Source organism: Zonotrichia leucophrys, chromosome 1 (genome assembly GCF_028769735.1).
Source record: "Zonotrichia leucophrys gambelii isolate GWCS_2022_RI chromosome 1, RI_Zleu_2.0, whole genome shotgun sequence".
Taxonomy (NCBI): Eukaryota; Metazoa; Chordata; class Aves; order Passeriformes; family Passerellidae; genus Zonotrichia; species Zonotrichia leucophrys.
The window spans coordinates 100,839,256-100,859,226 of record NC_088169.1 but is presented as its reverse complement, the minus strand read 5'-3'; the positions used below and the strand labels follow the sequence as shown (position 1 = coordinate 100,859,226).

Genomic DNA, 19,971 nt, shown 5'->3' with positions numbered 1-19,971 from the left:
CTCTGCCCCTGTGGGAGGTTCAGCAACCTGCTGTTCGGCAACCTGCCCATATCTTGCTGAGGTTGCTTCCAGCATCATCCGTGCAGGTGGTACGGATAATTACAGCATACCCATAGCAAAAGATCTCTAAGTTCTTTTTTTGAAATTTCCGTCGGGTGTGCCTTTGACATGCCTTGTAAGGCTGACAAAATCCTTAACTGCTTTTGGGAAGATGTCCCCCCCATGTTCTTAATTTTGACCTTCTTACCAAGTCCGAGTCGTCAGGTCAGTCTGAAGGTCCAGCTGGAAACGCCAGCAGTTCACAGGAGAGCGGATCCAGGGCTCCTTCTGGCTCCGCTCCGGACTGGTCTGCTGCGAGTCCCTTCGGCAGCAGCTCTCTGGATGGCCTTGAGAGTGGCTGCTGCTTCCCGGGCTGTGCTGGCTGCTTCCCAAGAGGTTTATCAGTGCCCCCTTGGAACGTGCCCAGCCAGGGATGCCAAATCTTGGGTTGCTGTCAGTAATTGTGCCCTGAGATGCGTAGGATGTCTCTGCACAACTGAAGAACGAGTCTGGACTCCTCACTTTTCGATCTTGAGGTTGTTTATTAATTCTTATCTATAAAATTTTCTTTCTGCCCAGCGGAGATCCGCTCTGCAGGGCAGCCATGAGCACTCTGACCGCCCCCGAGGTGGTGCTGTCCTTTTATACTACAAACTACGTATTTCCTATTTACACTTAATTCCCAATACCTATCACCTATGTTGGACAGTGCACTTCTACTCTAAACCAATCCCAAAGTGCCAACACCACTGCAGAAAATGGAGAACAAGAAGGAGAAGGAGGAAGGCTAGACACACCCAGATTCCTCCATCTTGTCCCCATAACCTCCATACCAAAAATCCTAAAATCTACATTTTCACCCTGTGATCATTTTGTTATTACACTGTTCAAACCTGTGTGACCTTCATGTCCTCATACAAAGCTGGCAACTTGCTCCAACGGTCAAAATCAAATCTCCAGGTGTTCTGGGCAGCATGCCAGGGTCTCCGAGCCCCCCCAGTGGGGTCCTCGGCACCCGGAAGGATGTACTGAGTTCTGACACCTCTGGACTCATTCCAGTTGCTCCACACTCTTCTTATGTTGGGGGTCCCAGAGCTGGGGGCCAGCCCAGGACACAGCTGTGCAGATTCACTCACCTGGCACTGCAGGACCTCCCACATCCTTGGCCAGCAGCTCCAGGTGACACCCCAGGGGGCTCGTGCCAGCTCTGGGCCTCAGGGCCTGGTTCTGGTTCTGTGTTGTCAACAGCTCCATCCAGGCAGAGTGGCTGAGGTGGGCTGGGCTCCAGGCAGCCCATCCAGCTTCCACAGGCAGCTCCTCTGTTGGTTCTACTCCCTGGATCTCCTGGCGATAGGGAGGGGCAGCCTTGCAGGAGGGTGTCGCTATCGGACACCAAAGAACACAAGCAAACACTGAACACACTGAGTTCCTGCAGCAAGAGCCAAAGTTTATTGGTGGGCACCCCCTTTTATAGGGGCTTCAGAATTCCTGCACTTGAACATTTGATTGGCTGGGGTCTCAACCCCACCCAGCTCACTGGGCAGCTGGTGCCTGCATTCAGGATTGAATGGGACTGGCTGGGCTCCCCTGCTGGAGTTCCAATCCTACTTATCACTGTCTTACCCAGGAACTTGTTTACCTCTACTCTTTAATGTACCAGGCTGGTCAAGTTGGGGTCTGTTGTGGCCAGTTTTAACTGTGCAGCTCCAGACCAGCTGCAGCTGTCACAGCACGTGGTCCCATGTCTGCCCCATGGTCAGCTCTGAGCTCTGCTGTGGGGAAGGGCACTGGCCACTGGCCCAACAGCACTCCTACCTCTGCTTGTTGCTCTTTTGCTGTGCCACCCAGGACATCTGGGGGATTATGGGCACAAGAGAGGGCAGGGAAGCAGAGCTGGCACAGCTTTCCTGAGCCCATAAACAACCCTAACCCCTGGTCTACCTGTCCTCTTCCCTACCTGTCCTTCTACCCTCCTATCAGCCTCATCCTACTGCCAGCCCCATTCCATCACCATCCCCCCAAATCAGCTCCATCCCACGACCAGGCCCACAGCTCTTCCCCATGCCCTTTTCCTGTGGATCAATCCTTACCTTCCTAAAACATCTGAACCCTGCAGCGATTCTGGTCCAGCTTTGAGTCAGCTGGTGCCATCAGTGGGCACCAAGGTGTGACAGGGCTGGTCACAGGGCCACGAGGAGCATCCCACCTCAGCCTGCAGAAAGGCACAGCTGTAGTTCCCTGGGGAGCAGCGAGAAGGACAGGGGCAAGGGGGCTCAGAGCTGCTGACCCCACTGTGGGACGTGGCCCTGGCTCCTGCACGGGAGTGGGGAACGGGGAAGTGTCAACGTCAACACAGCCAATGGGACTGGCTCTCTCCAGTCACAGCCCCACTCTCAGCTGCCTGCTGTGACCCTTGGGGCAGCCAAGCCAGGGCTGTGTGCTGTCCTCACTCAGCAGGTTCTCTGCCTTGGGGTGCCTGGGGTCCTGCACACACACCAGGGACACAGCATCAGGTACCAACCCCTCCCTAAACACCCTCCCCTCCAGCTCTGGCTTGTTCTGGACATGGGGAGAAGCATGGAATTCTCTGGTAACCTACAGGAACAACATCCCATTTTGAGAGAGCAAGAATGATGTGAATCCTTGCCCTTCTGCTTAACAAGGTGAGGTAGCACTGCACCCTGTCATGGCCTGACCCACCTCTTCCAAGACCCCAGCAGCTCAAAGGGATCAGCCCCACACCCAGCCCCCCAGAGGGAGCCCCCAGGCACCTGGGAGGAGAAGCACACCCCTCAGCCGATTTTAACCGGAGCCATTCAGGAGCCTTTGGAGACAGCACTGCCAGAGTGTAACTTCCCTTCGGATGCCTCCGGTGCCTGGTGGGGAGAGAGGAGAGCCTGATGAGCTTGGACATCTCCTGGCTTTGGTACTATTCAGCAGCTCCCCAGTCCCACCCCACCGCCTCGGTGCCTCCCAGAGCTGCCCCAGCACCCCTCAGGTTCCCGTCCCCAGATCTGAGTCACAATTCCCCAGCTCAGCCCACAACGCCCCATTCTGCCACCCGGGTACCACCCACACGCCCCAGCCCTGCTCTCCAGTGCCCTCAAGTGCTCACCCGCAGCTCCACGGGCCGTGTTCCCAGACGCACGAACACCGCCTCAGCGCCATTCCGCTATCGCTGTAGCTCCCCAGTCAGTCTCCGCTTTTCCCAGCCCTGTTAAAGCCGCGGCTCTGTCCCACAGCCTCTCCATGGCATTTCCCAACCCAGTGCCTGACCCCACAGCTCCCGACTCACCGCCCAGCCCCATCCGCGCCGATCTCGGCCGCCCAAGTGACGCGAGCACCGATCCCCGCCGCTCCCGCCTCCCATCAGCGCCTCTCCCCGCCGCGGGACCAAGGGGACAAGCACTCAGCCCGCGGGGACGGGACACGCACACAGCCCGCGGGGGGCACACACACAGCCCGCGGGGGACACACAGGCGGCGAGACACGACACGCAGCCCGCGGGCGGAGCTCAGGAGCTATCTGCACCCTGTGCGGAACAGCGCGCGGCGGTGGCGGAGAGTGGCGGGCATGGGCAGGGCAGTAGCGGCACTGGCGGCACGGCGGTGCGAGGCGCTTTGTGCAGCCAGTGCTGGCCACGCGTCCCGCTGCGGGCCCACACCCCGGAGCCAGCGGCCGGCGGTGACAGCTCACCGCTATGATGCGCCCGGAGGGGCGTGTACGGCAGCCGTTCCCCTCCTCCCCTCGCCTCATTGGTGGCCGGAACAGCGCCGCGCCCAGGGATTGGCTCAAGGTGCGGCAGCGTGCCCGGTGATTGGCGGACGGCGGCGGAACAGGCTGGCTACTAGGGGGGCGGGGCAAGATGGCGGCTGTGCTGGAGGTGGAGGTTGGCGGCCCCGTTGAGCGTGAGGCGGAGGAGGTGCGGGCACGGGGCCGGCGGGGCGCGGTTTGCGCCGAACCGGGTCGGGCAGGGGAGGCGAGGCGCGGACGGGCTGCTTCAGCGCTGTGGGGTGCTTTGTGAAAGGCAGACACAGTGGACGTGGGGCCTGGGGGACGCGGGGTCCGGGAGAACGGGTTAGGGATGTGTGTGAGGGGCTCGGAAGGTCCCTGGAATGGGACAGCGGCGACTCTGGGTCACTTTGATCTTGTAGAGCTTTGGGGAAATGGGTGCGGGGAGTGTTAGGAGAGATCCTGGTGTGGGAGCACAGGGGCAGGGTGGCACTGGCAGCTCCGGAGGGCCCATGGGGCAGGGACAGTGCGGGCTCTGGGGGCAAGAGGGCAGCCATGGAGACATCGCTGTTGTTCTAATGCTGGCTTCAAATGTTTCTGGGGATGAAAAATTACAGAACTAGAAAAAAATCTGTTTGGAAAGATGGAATTGTAAGCGGGGTGGGTGCTCTGTCACAGGGACGTGCCACTTTCCGGCACTGCTGCCCCGGCCTTTGCAGTGGCTTTTCACCTTCCCCTGTGCTTCGTGCATGGGGGGTTTTTTCCCACTTGTAGAGAACCAGGAGAACTTGGTTCCATCCTGTCTGCACTGTGGGAGCAGCTGCACAGAGGTCATAAATTTACTTAGCTTGTATAGTTAGGTAATTTTTTCGTGCCTTTCCTCAAGAATTGGTGGTGTGGCTTAAAAATTGTCAGATGCTGGTGGTTGTTTTGGAGAAGATTGCTGGCAGGGCCCAGTTGTGGAGATTCCCTAGAGCATGGCTGAGCTGTGGGAGCTTGTACCTGCCCTGTGCCTTGTGTTGCTGCCTGAGAGTGGTGCAGTGGGGTGATGGGAGGATTGAATCCCAGATCAGTCACTCTTGAGTTGCTGCTGGTTATATTTTAAGATACTTCTTGGTGACCTTGTATGTAAAAATGTGGAAGATTCTCTGATCCCTTTTCATTCCATTAGGGCCTGGCAGAGAGGGCATCACAAGGAGGCAGCAAATGAGGAGATGCATATAGGACTGTGCTTATCCCTAGGGTTCCACAGATTGTTGTGGCAAAACCTGTTTGCTTGTGCTGTCCTGAGGTCTTGGCAGCTCTTTGGGCAGAGCAGTTTGCTGATGAGCCACTCATGGTGGGGACCAGAATAAAGCCAAGCATCCCATGGCCCTGGCTCTGCCTGTGCAGAGGCAAAGGTTTAATTTCCAGTTATCCAAATGTTTGATCAGTTGGGAGATTTCCGCTCCCTGCTCCTTATTCCTGCGTCTTACAAGCAGAAAAAATGCAGAATTGAGATTCCAGAATCTCTTCAGGCTTTCACTAAAGAGTATGCCTCATCCCAACCTGCCTTGGTTGCACTTAGAGCACTGTGGAAATTTATATTCCTCTTATTTCAGGCTATTCCTGGTAGGTGCTGGGAGACAGAGACTGAAGTTGGGGCAGTGGGAAAGTGAGATCAGGGCTGTTGATTGCTCTGGAGCTTTGAGGTGAAATCAGCAGCTGCTTATTCTCCATCCTCAAGGCATTCTTCTTGCCTCCCTTGGAGATTTAGAGTGTAAGTGGATTACAGTCAGCTCATAGCAGTGTGTGTTTGTCCAGAGATCCTCCCAGCTCCCTGGGCTGTGAGGAATGTCTGCTCCAGCTTTGCTGTTATCCATATCAACAGTCCTTGTGGTTTTCTTGAGGAGGTTATTCTGTGACTGTCCCAGTGGTGGGGATCACAGGTTTGTGGAGGCTTTGGGGCAGCAGCTCCTGCAGGAAACCAGGGAGTGGCACAAGGTTCTTCCAAAGGCCATGATGCCATGTCCAAGGAGAGGATTAGACTTTAGTCCTAGATATCCAGTTTCTCCTAGTCATCACCTGGAGGAGGCTGAGGTTTTTGAGAGGATCATGAATTACAGAGGAGACAGAGAGCAGAAAAATTGTTCTTAAATCCTTTTCTTAAAAACAAAATGTTTGTCTGAGAGCTGTAGTTGGTATCACGCTGGGTCCTGTGTTAGTGTGGCAGCTGAAGGATGCTGAAACAGGAGTAGGCTGGTGTTGAACACTTGGTAGAGCTGATCTTCAGCTGCTTGAGTCACCCTAAATGTTCTTGTCAAACCCCTCTGTGGGGGTGTTCACAGGGGTCCCAGCACAAGGGAAGAGATGAGAATCTTGGCTCCATGTTTCAGAAGGCTGATTTATTATTTTATGAAAAATTAATTATATATTATATTGAAAGAAAATGATATATTAAAGCTATACTAAAAGAATAAAAGGAAGGATTTCATCAGAAGGCTAGCAAGCAATAAAAAAGGAATGATAATAAAATCTTGTGACTGACCAGAGAGTCTGAGACAGCCAGACCGTGATTGGCCATTAATTAAAAGCAACCACATGAGACCAATCAAAGATGCACCTGTTGCATTCCACAGCAGCAGGTAATTATTGTTTTTCTTTTCCTCTGAGGCTTCTTAGCTTCTCAGGAAAAAAATCCTGGCAAAGGGATTTTTCAGAAAATGTCTTGGCTTACACCCCTCTTCGTAAAGGGAAATTTAGGAGTGGAGGTTCTTCTACCTAGCTGTTGGGGTTAGAAAGGGACCCAAAAGACTCAAAACCTGCATGTTAAAATCAGACAACCCCAAACTAGAAGTGGAATAAGTGCTTGCTGGCAAGAGCAGGTGCTTCCTTCACCATTCCTGTGCATTTTTAGTTCTAATCCAAAACTTTTGTGCTGAGAGTGTGCAGCTCAAGGAGGGGTTAACTGGAAGGTCTGGCTCAGGGTGGCTGCTCTGCCAAGTCCTGTCTGACCGTCATCAGATCCCTCTCAGATCCCCTCTGTCATGTCCTGGCCCCCCCTTAATAAAGTTATTTCAGGAGCTTTGAGCTCTGGGGAATCTGGTGAAGCTCACTCCTTGTACTTGAGAGAAAATTGTGTCCAGGGCCATGGATCCCTGATTGGCTTGGGAGCACAGCTCAGGAGAAGCCTGCTCTGAGCAATGCCAGCAGTGTGTCCACAGGATTTGGAGCTGAGGCATCTTGAATGCATTTGCTGGAAGAATTTGGAGATTCAGGGAACATGCCAAAGGAAAGAGGCTGGTAAATATCCCAGTCTCTAAGATGGGACCAACACTGTGGAGTGGTTGCTGGTGTGGTACAAAGGAGCAAGCTGAGCCACTGTACAGAGATGAAAATTATTGCTGTGGTTGGAAGGGGCTTGTCAAACATCTTCATCCAGCAAGGGTGGGGCAGAGCCTGGGAGGAGTGGGGGTCTCGTGGGGGGAGGCAGTGGGAGCACCCAGGTCACTCTCAGAGCTTGCAGAGGGATTGAGCTGTGCTGGAGCCAGCAAGCACTAGGGGATTCTCAGAGTCTCCTGTGTGCAGTGACTAGCAAACATTTCAAAATCTCCTTTTTCCTGTTTGTTTGGAGAAATTGTTGCTCCAAATTGCATTGCAACTACTGATGGATCTGGATGTGGCTGCTTTAGGAGCAGAGGTACTGGGGAATTTGGTTGACACAAACACCCTTCTTGGTGTCAGGTTGTCACCACCTTCCCTTGGCTTCTGACACAGTTCAGTGAGCTCCAACGAGGATTTTCATAACTTTAGATTTTGCATCTAAGTCCTGGAGTGTTTCTGCAGGCCTTGGTTCCCAAGGGCTGAATTTCTCACAGGTGTTGCTTTGGGGTGAAGCTCAGCAGATGTTCCACATCAGGCAGATGGATTGCTGTGCTGTGTTTTTCCCTGCCTCCTCACCCTGGGGTAAAATTAGGTGTCACAGAGGAAACGAGGCAGCTGTGCATCCTCTGCTGAGCCTGGCTGTGATCAGAGCTGCTGCCTGCAGACACCTGTGTGCTGGTGATGGTGAGCAGGCAGCTGAGGTGACTGCTGCACCATCCTATGGAGAGCCCCAGCATAAAGGTTGAATCCAAGCCTGTGGCCCTGTACCCAGTGGGGTGAGGTGGAGCTCGTTCCTGTGTACACATCTCTGGTGTGTGCAAGAAGGAGTGATAACAGTCTGTGTTTGTGGAAACAAGTCTATGGCTTGTTTCCAGCCTTCATCTCCAGTGCCTCAGCAATACTGGAGTGTCTCCAGCACTGTGAGGATTTGTAAACCCCACATGTATGTTCCCAGCCCAGATGAGCTGCTCTTGATTTAACCTGAGTTTGTGTCTTACCAAGAAAAGGTGATGGGAAGAGCAGTGGGGTTCCCTCTGCAGTGCCATGGTCAGGGTGTGCTGCCTGCTCAGTGACCCTGGTGGGGACGTGAGGGATGCTGGAGGCTCCTCAGCAGTTAGGTGAAGATATTGTGAAAAACGCCAGTCACTTGTTTTTAAAATTGTAAAAGTTTAATAGTAATAAAATGGTTATAAAAATAGTAATGCAATTAGAGTAATAATAATTTGGACAAATTGAATTAGGACAATATGAGACAATACAAACAAAGAGTTACAGATGTCTGGGTACCTTTTCTGGGCAGAATAAGCCCAAAAAAGGGCACATGTTAACAAAGGATTAACCCTTAAAAACAACAGCCTGTTGTATATTCATACACCTCATACATGATGCATAAATTCCATTCTAACACAGGATTCTGTCTGGTCAGTGTCAACTTCTTCCTCTGAATCCTAACAGTGCCTTCAAGGCAGGAAGAAGTTTGTTTCTTTTGATAAGAGAACCATAAATTCTTTTTCTCTGAAAAATTTAGGTGTCCTGTGGCCGCTATCTGGTGTGAGTGCCTCGTTATTTTCTTAAAAAAATATCCCACTTACATAGTTCTTATTTTAACTACAAAAGTTACCTTTTAACTACAAGACTACATTTATCATATTATTAAAATGTTTATACAGCACTACTAATCAATACATCAAAATGCATACAGTAAATTTCTGCGTAGAGCCATATAATGTGCACTTTTCACAATATCAAAGGAAGGTTTTGCCCAGGGAAGCTGTGAATTCCCCATCCCTGGAGGTGTTCAAGAGCAGGTTGGATGGTGCTTGGAGCAACCTGGTCTAGAGGAGGTGTCCCCATGGGAGGAGGGTTGGAGTAAAATGAGCTTTAAGGTCTCTCCAACTCAAAGCATTCTGTGGTTCTATGATTCTATATAAAGCTCCAGGTGAAAGCAGAAATATGGTGTTGAAGCTCCCCTTACTCCTCCGCTGTTCAAAAGTGAGAATATTCACACTTTTTGTGAATCTTACTCGAGAAGATGGGATACAAGTATCCATTGTCAATCATCACTAATAACAGCAGCTCCCCTTGCTCTCTATAGTTCCTGCCTGTGAAGTTTGGGAGGAATTTCCAATTATCTCAGCCAAGCAAGGCCTAAATATTTATTTTACTGTGATTTTGAAATCTCAATGGCATTGATTTGTTGCTGGTGTGTGACATGCTGTCCCCTGTCCTGCAGCCTAGGGGGATTTTGGACTCCTACCACTGGTGGGAGCACTGGCTTCACTGGGATCACCACTCTGTGCCCTGAGACACCTGGCTGGGTTGTAAATGTGGGATTTAAGCCAGTCCTTTTGTTCTGGTCACATGGGATGTTGCACAGAGCTTTGGCTCCAATAAAATATGGGAGTGTAAGTAAGGTGGAGGAGCAGGGAGAGTCGCTGCTCTTCCTGGGAAGGTGAAGGACAGCTCTGGGCTGTGCTGGCACTGTGGGCATTTGGAGGTTTCTTATTTAAAGCATCTGAATCCAGAGTTTCCCAGCAGCTGATTTCATGGATGTTTTTTTTTTCTCCCTAGATTGATCTTTCACACTTGTCCCCAGAGGAGAGATGGAGGTGAGTTTTGGGAGCTGATTTGGAGCACACAGCTCAACTGAGCTCCTGCTACTGAGCAGAGCAAGCAGCAGCAGCACAGCCTGTGGTCACAGTGGGGCAGGAAAGGATCACCATTTTTTGATAGGGGGAAGTATGGACTGTCTTAGAAGGCAATAGTTTTTTTTTCTTTTTAACTGCTGCTTAATATAGAATCACAAAATAGTTAAGGTTGCAAAAGCCCTCTGAGAGAGTCCAACCAGTCAGCACTGCTGAGGTCACCACTAAACCATGTCCCCAGGTGCCACATCTACATGTCTGTTAAATCCCTCCAGGGATGGGGCCTCCACCACTGCCCTGAGCAGCCTGTGCTTGGGCTGGACAACCCTTTCTGTGTAGAAATTTCCCCAATATCCATCCTAAACCTCTCCTGGCACAACCTGAGGCCATTTTCTCTTGTCCCCTCACTTGTTAGCTGGAAGAAGAGCCCAATCCCCACCTAGGCCCACCCTCCTGTCAGGGCCTTGTAGAGAACAAGAAGATCACCCCAAGCCTCCTTTGGTCCAGGCTGAACCTCCCCAGCTCCCTCAGCCATTCCTCAGCAGACTTGTGCTCTTGACCCTTCTCAAGCTCTTTTACCCTTCTCTGGACACCCTCCAACCCTTCAATATCTGCCTTACAGTAAGGGGCTTGAAAAATTCCTCTTTTTTCCTTGGCAAAACCAATTTAATCCAGATACTTATTGAAAATGACAGTCAGACTGGACTCTCAGTATTGCACCAGCACAGGCTGACTTGCTGGAGCAGCTGTGAGGAGAAGGGCCTTGGGGTCTTGGTGGAGAACAAACTGTCCCTGAGCCAGCAGTGCCCTGTGTGCCAAGGAGGCCAATGGGATTCTGGGGTGCATTGGGAATAGCATGGCAGGCAGGTCAAAGGAGGTGATCCTGCCCCTCTGCTCAGCCCTGCTGAGGCACCTCTGGGAGTGCTGTGTGCAGTTCTGAGCTCCTCAGGACAAGGGAGACAGGGAGCTCCTGGAGTGGGTCCTGTGGAGGCTGCAGAGATGGTGAGGGGACTGGAGTGTCTCCCTTAAGGGGAGAGGCTGAGGAAGCTGGGGCTGATCAGCCTCAAGAGAAGATGACTGACAGGGGACCTCATCAGTGTCTGTCAGCTCTTAATTCCACCTTGCTTTTTGGTCAAAAGCACAAGCTGGGCAAGGAAACTCCAGGTATCTGGCAAGTATCAGGCTGGAAATCACTTGTTCCAGAATGCTTAGGGTACAGAGAAGCAATTTGCTGGGGTTTTGGGGGTTTTGCCAGATGTCAGCTGTTCCTCCTGCTCTCCATGCCGGCCCTTCCAGCCTTTCCCTTGTTGGACGAGAGGGAGAACAGTGTTAGTGGTTCCAAAACTGGGCTGAGGGTTTGGTATTGAGAATTAGCATACACTCTGGGTCAAACAGGTGCAGTGTGCTCCAGGAAGCACTGCTTGATCAGGAACGTTGAGAGAGATGACCCCACTGGTGGTCCCTTCTAACCTTGCCCATTCTGGGATTGCAAGTTATGCCAGCTGTGCACTCCATGTTCATTAGGTCAGGTCACCTCCTTCACGCTCGGGCAAGGTGGCATTCTTGACTTTCACAGCGTAGAAATGAGCTGGTCTCAGAGCAGCCCTTTGTCCCTTCCCCTCTGGATTGTTCACAAACACAATTCTTCTTCGTGCTGTTTATCCATCTGACCTTCTGGCTCTCCTGAGGTGTTTGTAGCCCAGCATGCAGCCTGCACCAGCGTGCTCTTCAGCTCCTTTTCCTGGTTGTTGCAGGGTGGAGCACGTGCGGATGCACGCCAAGCACCGTGGGCACGAGGCCATGCACGCCGAGATGGTGCTCATCCTCATCGCCACCCTCGTGGTGGCACAGCTCCTCCTGGTGCAGTGGAAGCAGCGGCACCCTCGCTCCTACAATGTGAGTTACCCCACAGCCAGTCTGCATGGGAGTGCTGAGCAGTGCCCTCCTTTTGCTGATGAGGAAAGTGTTCCTGCTTTTCCTGTTGTTTCTCCCAGCATGTGTGGGATTCCAGCTGGGGATGAGGATGGATGACTGGGAAGGCCTCAGGTTTCTGTTGGAAGTGATGCAGATAACTTGGTGTGACGTAGTGCTTTCAGTCAGGGATGGACAAGCAGATCTTGGGGGTTGTCCTGAGGGAAGCTGCATTTTGTGGGTGCTCCCTTGGAAGCAGTGGGGGCTTCTTGCTGCTGGCAGCCTGGGTTTGATGGTTCCTGTGGTGTCTATAGAGCATGACACGGCACAAAGCACCAAGACTCCATCAGAAGGTGCATAAGAGCAATTTGCTATAACAACATATTGCCTTTATAGTTTTTCAAGGTGTTTGCCTTTACTTAACAGACACATTCACTGCCCATTGGTCATAAGAAAGAAACAAAACTCTCAATAGGTGAAAAGGAGCCACACAATTCTGTGAGCCAGCTCAAGTCCATCTCTCTTTCTCTCCTTCATCACGTCACCATGGTGACAGCCTTGGTGTCTTCCTGGAGAGAGATACAGGGCTTTCCTTATCTTCAGGAAGCCTTCCCTGGCTCACAAGAACAGCACAAAATGCCTTTCCTACACTGCAGCACTCTGCTGAGCAGACCTGCCACTTGCTGATGCCACCAGCTTGTCTGGGTCTGTTAGTTACCTGAAGCAGCTTCCCAGTCATAGTAATAATATTGATTAATGTTTCCAGGTAGCACCTGTAGTCCTCTGTGAACTTTAAACCAAACTTTTTTGCCTGTTTCCCTCCAGCAGCACTGTGGGAGCTCAGCTGCACAGCTGTAGATCCTTTTGGGAATAGGCTGTAGTGCAGAGGCAAGCCAAAACCTTGCCTTATGTAATTCCTGTCTCAGATGTCTGTGGTTGCAGCGTTGGGATCCTGGGAAGGTGAAGGTTTATGTAGCTGCCTTACCACAGCTAGTTGTGTGTATCATCTCCCATACATTCCTCTGGAGATGATTCCTCTGTATTCTCCTGCCAGCTGTACCCTTTGCTCCCAAAAACCATGTGGCTGCTGCCTCTGACTCCCTCACAAAACCACTGAACTGTGTGAGTTGGAAAAGCCCTGTGAGATCATTGAGTCCAGCTGTTATTCCTGCGCTGCCAAGCCCTGCACTAAACCTTGTCCTCCAGTGCCACGTCCACATGGCTTTTAAATCCCTCCAGGGATGGTGACTCCATCACTGTCACAGGGAGCCTGTGCCAGGGTTTCACCACCCTTTCTGGGAAGAAATTTTCCCAATATGCAACCTTAACCTTCTCTAGCAAAACTTGAGATTTTTTCTTAGTGTCCTGTCACTTGTTTCCTGGGAGGACAGACTGAGCCCCACTTGGCTATAGCCTCTTTCCAGGTAGATGCAGAGAGCAGGATGGTCCTCTCTGAGCTTTCTTTTCTTCAGGCTAAGGCTTCCAGCTCCCTCAGATGCTCCCTGTCTGACTCATGTTCTGAGCTTTGAGCTCTTCTCTAGGTGCCACAGGTCAAACCTCCCCAGGTTCTTGGTGCAATCCAGGGCCATTTGATGCAGGCAGGAGAATGACTGACAGTGTGTTTCTGGTGTCTGAGGAGCAGAGAGCGAGCTCCAAATGCTTTTCCTCTATTCCTGCAGATGGTGACCCTCTTCCAGATGTGGGTAGTACCTCTGTATTTCACTATCAAGCTGAACTGGTGGCGGTTCCTGGTGATCTGGGTGCTCTTCTCAGCAGTCACAGCTTTTGTCACCTTCCGGGCAACTCGAAAGCCTCTGGTACAGACAACACCCAGGTTTGTCTGCTGTTCCTGGGAAACTCCTCAGCCCCAGGGTAACCATTACAAGGATCTCTTTCCAGTTTCCCTGCACAGATGTGAGTTAAGCTTTGCATCCTGGCAGTGTGAGAGCCCTGCACATGTGAAAGGGTGTGAAGCCCTTAGCTGGCAGCCAGCCCAATATACCTGGTACCTGGGTGGTGGGTGGAAAGGTGGGGAGTCCATGTGGGGGGGTATCCTCACCCAAGGCATTCCCAGCATGCAGCATGCTTCTTTATGGCCTTTGGAGATCATGAGGATTCTATTTTGGAAGTCAAGACTGTGAGCAGCCTGTGACAGGTTGAATTAGGAATGTAAAGCTCTTGCCCGTGTGTAGGGGTAGGTGAAGTGTCTGCAAAAATGCAACAGGTGTGAAAAATAAAACTCTTCAGATGATTGGCACGCTTCCATTCAGGGAAAATGAAGTAATGAAATTCTTTGTTTTAATGCTTTACAGACTGGTTTATAAATGGTTTCTACTAATATACAAGATCAGCTATGCCACTGGGATCGTGGGGTACATGGCTGTCATGTTCACACTTTTTGGACTTAATCTGTTATTCAGGTGAGTGAATCTTTCAGCTCCCACTCCTGGGGCAATGGGGTGGAACACACCTTTGGCTATTACTCCGGAAAATCAGTTTACTTGGCAATCTGATTAATGGGACCAAAGAGACTATTGGGGTGTTCTTTCACTCCTGGGAGGATGACAGGATGCTGGTACCTGAACTGGTCTGGCTTGCTGGAGAGCCCTTCTTCCAGCTCACTTGTTGGGAGCTCCCCCAGCTCTGGGGGCGGCAGTGACTTTTTTTTTTTTTTTTGCCATACTGTAAGAAGCAGCCAGTCCATAGGTGGTGGCAGAAGACTCTGCCCCAAACTAGCTGCATTGTTAGAGAGTTTGACTGCTTCTCTGGAGTAATACATTCTCTAGAATATGGTTACAGTGGCTTTGCCCTCCAAAAACCCTGTTGCTGGTTTTTCTGCTGTAGAATCAAACCAGAAGATGCGATGGACTTTGGCATCTCCCTCCTCTTCTATGGTCTTTACTATGGAGTGCTGGAGCGGGACTTTGCTGAGATGTGTGCGGATTACATGGCCTCAACCATTGGGGTGAGTTCAGGGTGGATTGTACCCCAGGCCAGAGCTGTGCCCCAGATCAGGAGGTCTGAAACATGTTGGGCTCTGCAGCAGCTTTGGCTTCCCTCAAAAGGGAATTCCCCCCCTCAAGGAAGGGTCCCTGGATCTAATATAATAAGAGTTTCTCTGAGATCCTTCCTGAAGAGCGCAGCCTCTGCAGGATTCCATCTCCAGGACAAGAAGTTCTTTCCTCTGAGGGTGGTGAGACACTGGCAGAGATTCCCCAGAGAAGCTGTGGCTGCCCCATCCCCTGGAAGTGTACCAGGCCAGATTGGATGAAGTTTGTAACAACCTGGCTTAGTGGAAGGTGTCCGTGCCCATGGAGGAGATTGAACTAGGTGACCTTCAAGGTCCCTTCCAACCCAAGCCATTTTCTCATTCTATGGAGAAGTGGAATGATCTGTTTAGCCCTGCTGAACTGACAAATATTTCTTTTCCTGGGCATTTAAAATCTCCAATGAACACTCCCATTTCTGACACCACTGTGCTTGCATTAACTTGTGACCTGCAGCCACCAGGGAAGGATTCACACTGTGGGCTTCCTTCCTTGTACCTGCTGCAACTTTAGCTGTCCTGTGGACAGAGGATGCAGTGGCCTAAAATCTGACCTAGGACACGAGTGGAGTAGGTCATGTTTCCTCTTTTCAGCAGCTGTTTAGGGTCTTGGACTTTGTGTTTCCATCTTTCTGAGCTTTCTGCTGCTGCTCCTTGAGGTTCTGCTCCAGCCCCTGGCCTGCCACTCTCGGACACCTTGGCACAGGGTGTCTCTTAGATTCTCAGGGCTCTGTTGGATGTTCAGAGCAAAGCTGTGCCAGGGCTCTGCCAGAGGCATGTTTTGCTGAGGGTACTAAACCAGGAGGAGCTGAGACCTCCTTGGAGAGAGAGCTGGGCAAGCTTCAACTGTGTGAAATTTAACAGGGGCCAGAATCCCCACCTGGGATGGTGTAATCCTGGTTATAGGTACAAATTTGGGAACAAGAGTCCAGAGAGAGTTCTTTGGAAAGGATTAGGGTTGACACCAAGTTGAATATGAGCCAGTAGTGTATCCTGACAGCTAAAAGGGGCCAGCTGTGTCCTGGGGTGCATCAGGCACAGCATCAATGTGTGGCCAGGGGAGGTGGTTGTCCAGCCATGAGGAAAGGGAGTGAAACTGAATTGAGGGGGTGCAGGTTGGACGTGGGGTAAAGGTTATTTATCCAGAGGGAACAGGCTCTCCAGAGACGTGATCATGTCATCAAGTCTGCCAAAGTTCAGAAAGTCCCTTAGTCATATGGTTTAGTTTTAGGTAGTGCAGTGGAGCAGGGAGTTTGACTCAATGATCCTGGGGGGTCCCTTGCAGCTGGAGTGTGTGGGACCTGGTTTTGTGACTGCACTTACTGTGGTATGTCAGCCATGAGGCTGGGAAATGGAGAGGGGTGGCTGCTCTCTCTGTGCTTTGCTGAATGAGTGTCAGGCACCTGCAGGGCTGGAGGTGGGGGCTCTATCTGACTGGCAGCCCAAGGTTGTTATTTTGGGTCAAAGCTGTGACCTCCAACTTGTCCTGCTCTCTCCCCAGTCTCACCCTGGCAGGCAGCTGAGAATCCCCCTGGCTGTTGGGGAGCAGAGAGGGCTGGCCCCTCGACACGGGGAGGGGATGCATGGGGCTGGGGTGTGACAGGCCACTGCATCACTGAGCAGCCGTCCTGTTGTAGTTGTTTCCCACAGCCGGAGCTGTAACAAGGTTTTTAAGCCCCAAAGGCCAAAGCTGGACTCCTGAGGTGCTGAGCCCAGCCCTCCTTAGAGCTTAGCTGTGCCATTGCGGGTGTGGGACACGTGGCGTGCCACTGTCACTGCTGTCCCTCTGCTCTGCCCTCACTCAGTTCTACAGCGCCTCAGGGATGCCCACCAAGCACCTCTCTGACAGCGTCTGCGCCGTCTGCGGCCAGCAGATCTTCGTGGATGTCAACGAGGAAGGGATCATTGAGAACACCTACCGCCTCTCCTGCAACCACGTGTATCCTTCTCTGCAGGTGCCAGCCCCCTGCCTCACTAGCCCCACGCTGGGGTGGGCAGCAGGGAGCTCCTGCCCTGTGGCTTCTCCTGTGCTGGGCGGAGAAATGCCTGTTCTGGGAAGCGGGGCTGTCCGGCTGACTTTGCATGTGATCTGTGCCTGTGTCATCACTGACTTGGCATGGGAAGAGGTGTCCCTGAAATTACTTCGTTGCCACTCCCAAGTGGTTGTTTTCTCTTCCTTCACATCCCCAGCTCCCTCTGCTGAGTCATGGAGCTGCACCTCAGTTTTTACCTGCTTTTGACAAATCTGCTGTGACCCATCCGCCTGGCAGTGCCCCCAACAGATATTCTGGTGGAGGTCATGGTGTGAGGTCAGGACACAAGGCATCCCTGCTCCATGCCACACTGGTTTCTCATCAGAGACACATTGTAGTGGGTCCCAAGTGTCTGTAAGAAAGAACTGTGGGGAAACACTGCTGGCCCCCTCTGAAAACAGCCCTCTGGTCCAGCACTGCTGATTGCTACCTGCTCTGGCCACAGCCCAGCAGCTTCCTCTTTCTCCAGAACTCCTCCAGGGTTTTTAGCACGCTGGACTCACTCAGCCCTTCCTGTCAGCTGATTGATGAGAAGTGGGTTTTGGAACTGGAAGTCCTAGTTGGTGCTCAGTCCCAGCTGAGGTGTCACGTTGGGGTTTTTTCCCTGTGGTGACTCAGTGTACACATGGGATGTCCTCTGGCACTGTGTGTTGCTGCCTGCGAGGTGGTTTCCAAACTGGGCTTGAGCAAAGGTCATGCTGGTAGAACAGGAGCTTAAATTTAACTCTTGGGAGCTGTTGAGATTTATGGCTGACACTGTGCAAGGGCCTGGGACTGCAGCAGCTTGGGGTGGCGTGGCTGCCAGAGGAGCTGGTTGGTGCTCCTGGTGGTCCTCAAGGGTGACGGCTGGCTGGGCACTCCTGCATCTGTGGCTCCAGGGCTGACAAGGAAGTGACTTCTGTTGCTGCTGCCTGGCATTCTTCTATGTTTTGAGCAGCAGAGATATTCTGGGAAAAGTCTGTTTGCTCTGTGACACCCCTGTACGTGGCAGAGTCATCTGCTGCCACCTCATATTTTCCTGTAACTTCTTCAGGCTGTGCTCAGGTTGTGCAAATCCTTTTTGACAGAACATAGCAAGCACTTGTAAGTCACACCCTTACTTACAGAGAAATTCCTTAAATGTTAATTCCAGGAAGCCTTTGAAGAAGGCTTCCAAAATGCATGCAGGTCACAGAGCTCTCCCAAGCTGTCCAAACCTTCTCAGTGCTTGGGCACCATCACCAAAGAGTTTCAGTCTCCCTGGTGCCCATGCATGGGTCAAGGCCTTCGTGCTGCCACCCTGGCTCTGTTCTGCTGCCCCATGAGCTCCTTCCACTGTCCTGGAAGCTGCTGCACCTTCTAGAAAAGGCTGTGGTTTTGCAATGCACCATCCTCACACGGGGGGATGTTTCCATGGCTCTGGGGGGACTTCCTTGGCCTTGGTGGTTTCCTCCACACTGAGCCATGTATCCCCCTCTTCTTCCAGTTCCCCTTAACGTGCCACTCCCCAGGTTCCATGAGTTCTGCATCCGGGGCTGGTGCATTGTCGGGAAGAAGCAGACATGTCCATACTGCAAAGAGAAGGTGGATCTCAAGAGGATGTTCAGTAATCCGTATCCTTTCTCCTGCTGGGAGCCAGCACTTTGGGAAGGGAAGCAGTGGGTAGAGCACACAAGGGGTGAGAGGCTTGTCTGGCACCCTCAGTAGGTCTCTGCAGCATGTGGCTCTGGCAGAGATCCTGCAAAGCCCAGGGCAAGCTTCGTGTCTGTCCTTCCTGGGTGCTTGTCCATCCCTTTGGGACCTGGCTTCTCTGTCCCTGCTTTGGGACACCTTTGGGTGGCTTCTGAGTGGGCTGTGCTTCTCTCATGCACTTCCCCAGGACTCTTTAACTCCTTCCTGCCCAGCTGGGAGAGGCCTCACGTCATGTACGGGCAGCTGCTGGACTGGCTGCGCTACTTGGTGGCCTGGCAGCCGGTGATCATCGGACTGGTCCAGGGAATCAACTACATCCTGGGGCTGGAGTAAGGGCAGGCGGTGGGGAGCCGCGGAACCACGAGAGGACATTGCCACCAGGGATGCTGGCTTTGCTCCGTCACCTCTCAGGACCTTGGCCACCACCAAGGACAGCAACATCAGGGCCCCTCCTGCTGGGGCTAGGGGAGGATTTTTTTAAAAAGCAATTATTTTAATGAGCATATTTAAAACTTTCTATTGCAGCCAAAAAGAGACGCTTGTCCCCTTTCCCTGTCCCTGTCCAGCCCTTTGCAGTGCCCTGCTGGGCTGAGCTTTGGGCTGGGGGCTGTTCTCCAGCTCCTTCCTGCCACTCTGTCAGGAGAGGCCACGACAGAGAAGGGCCAAGGCTTTGTCAGCTCCCAATGCCAGCACCCTGGAGCAGCCTTGCTGGCAGCGAGGATGGGATATGGGGGCTGCAGAGGACAGGCTGGAGCCCAGTGCTCTGAAAGAAGGGATGAAGGTCACCTGGCTATCCCCGGCTGCCAGGTCCGCTCTGGGCACCCCGGGTATGCCAGCAGGAACCAGGCTGCTCTCCAGCATGGTGATGGTGGGCTCTGCCTCGGGGAACCCTTTTATATGCTCCCAAATTTTCTGTGTTCCTCCCTGGAGTCCAGCAGTGTCCCCTGACTGCTCAGGGGGGGTCAGCCAAGGCATGGGGTGGCGCCAGTGCTGCTCCTCTCTGTGCCCGTGTGGGTGATGGTGACGGTACTTCAGGAGCAGCCAAGAGCAGGTGCCCCTGCCCCGGGCGCAGGTCCGCCCTCACTGCGTATTGCTCTTGGCACTGGAATAAAAGGGATGGAGTGAAGAAGATTGGGCCGGTGCTGGCGTTTCCCTGCCCCAGCATTACTCCATGACATCCTCCATGGCCTTGCTGGTAGGAGCCATGCCAAAGTCCTGCTGGGGCAAGTGGACTTGGGCTCAGTTTCTGGTAGTGGGTGGGGTAAAGTCCCCAATCCCAGGGCCAGCGGTGGTATTTTGGCATGTGGAGACTTGAGTCATATTCCCTGAGGGCACTGGGGTCTGGTGGAGAGCTACAAGGCAGCTCCTGGCTCAGGGGATTTAGGAAGTGGCCACAGTGCTGTCATGTCTGTGTGGGCTGTGTTCCCCCTGGGGAACCCCAGCATCGTTCTGAATCCTCTGAGTGAAACCACATTGCAGTGTTGTGCCAAACACCAAAATAAGAGCCCCGGAAACGGAGATGTGGCCCTGG

The 19,971-nt window shown here is 52.5% G+C and overlaps 1 protein-coding gene and 1 long non-coding RNA gene across 6 annotated transcripts; one reads left to right on the top strand and one right to left on the bottom strand.

The window, feature by feature from the left end:
* Positions 1-252: 252 nt before the first annotated feature.
* Positions 253-3,746, bottom strand: LOC135454087 (uncharacterized). Of its 3 annotated transcripts, none has more exons than XR_010442026.1 (4): positions 3,155-3,746; positions 2,811-2,915; positions 2,130-2,251; positions 253-1,421 (listed from the first exon to the last, which is right to left on the bottom strand). It is a non-coding gene; the product is annotated as an uncharacterized LOC135454087 (long non-coding RNA). The 3 variants fall into 3 exon arrangements; XR_010442028.1 differs by having other exon boundaries at positions 253-1,383; XR_010442027.1 differs by having other exon boundaries at positions 253-1,383; positions 2,130-2,915.
* Positions 3,747-3,867: 121 nt separating this feature from the next.
* RNF121 (ring finger protein 121) lies at positions 3,868-19,958 on the top strand. Of its 3 annotated transcripts, none has more exons than XM_064725780.1 (9): positions 3,868-3,961; positions 9,706-9,743; positions 11,534-11,675; positions 13,370-13,524; positions 14,003-14,110; positions 14,535-14,655; positions 16,542-16,675; positions 18,260-18,361; positions 18,653-19,958. In XM_064725780.1, exons 1-9 carry the CDS (start codon positions 3,905-3,907, stop codon positions 18,771-18,773), a joined length of 978 nt encoding a protein of 325 aa, XP_064581850.1. In that variant the 5' UTR covers positions 3,868-3,904; the 3' UTR covers positions 18,774-19,958. The 3 variants fall into 3 exon arrangements, with proteins under 3 accessions (XP_064581850.1, XP_064581867.1, XP_064581858.1); XM_064725797.1 differs by having other exon boundaries at positions 3,874-3,961; positions 18,260-18,358; positions 18,639-19,958; XM_064725788.1 differs by having other exon boundaries at positions 3,874-3,961; positions 16,542-16,691; positions 18,235-18,361.
* The last annotated feature ends 13 nt before the right edge of the window (positions 19,959-19,971 follow it).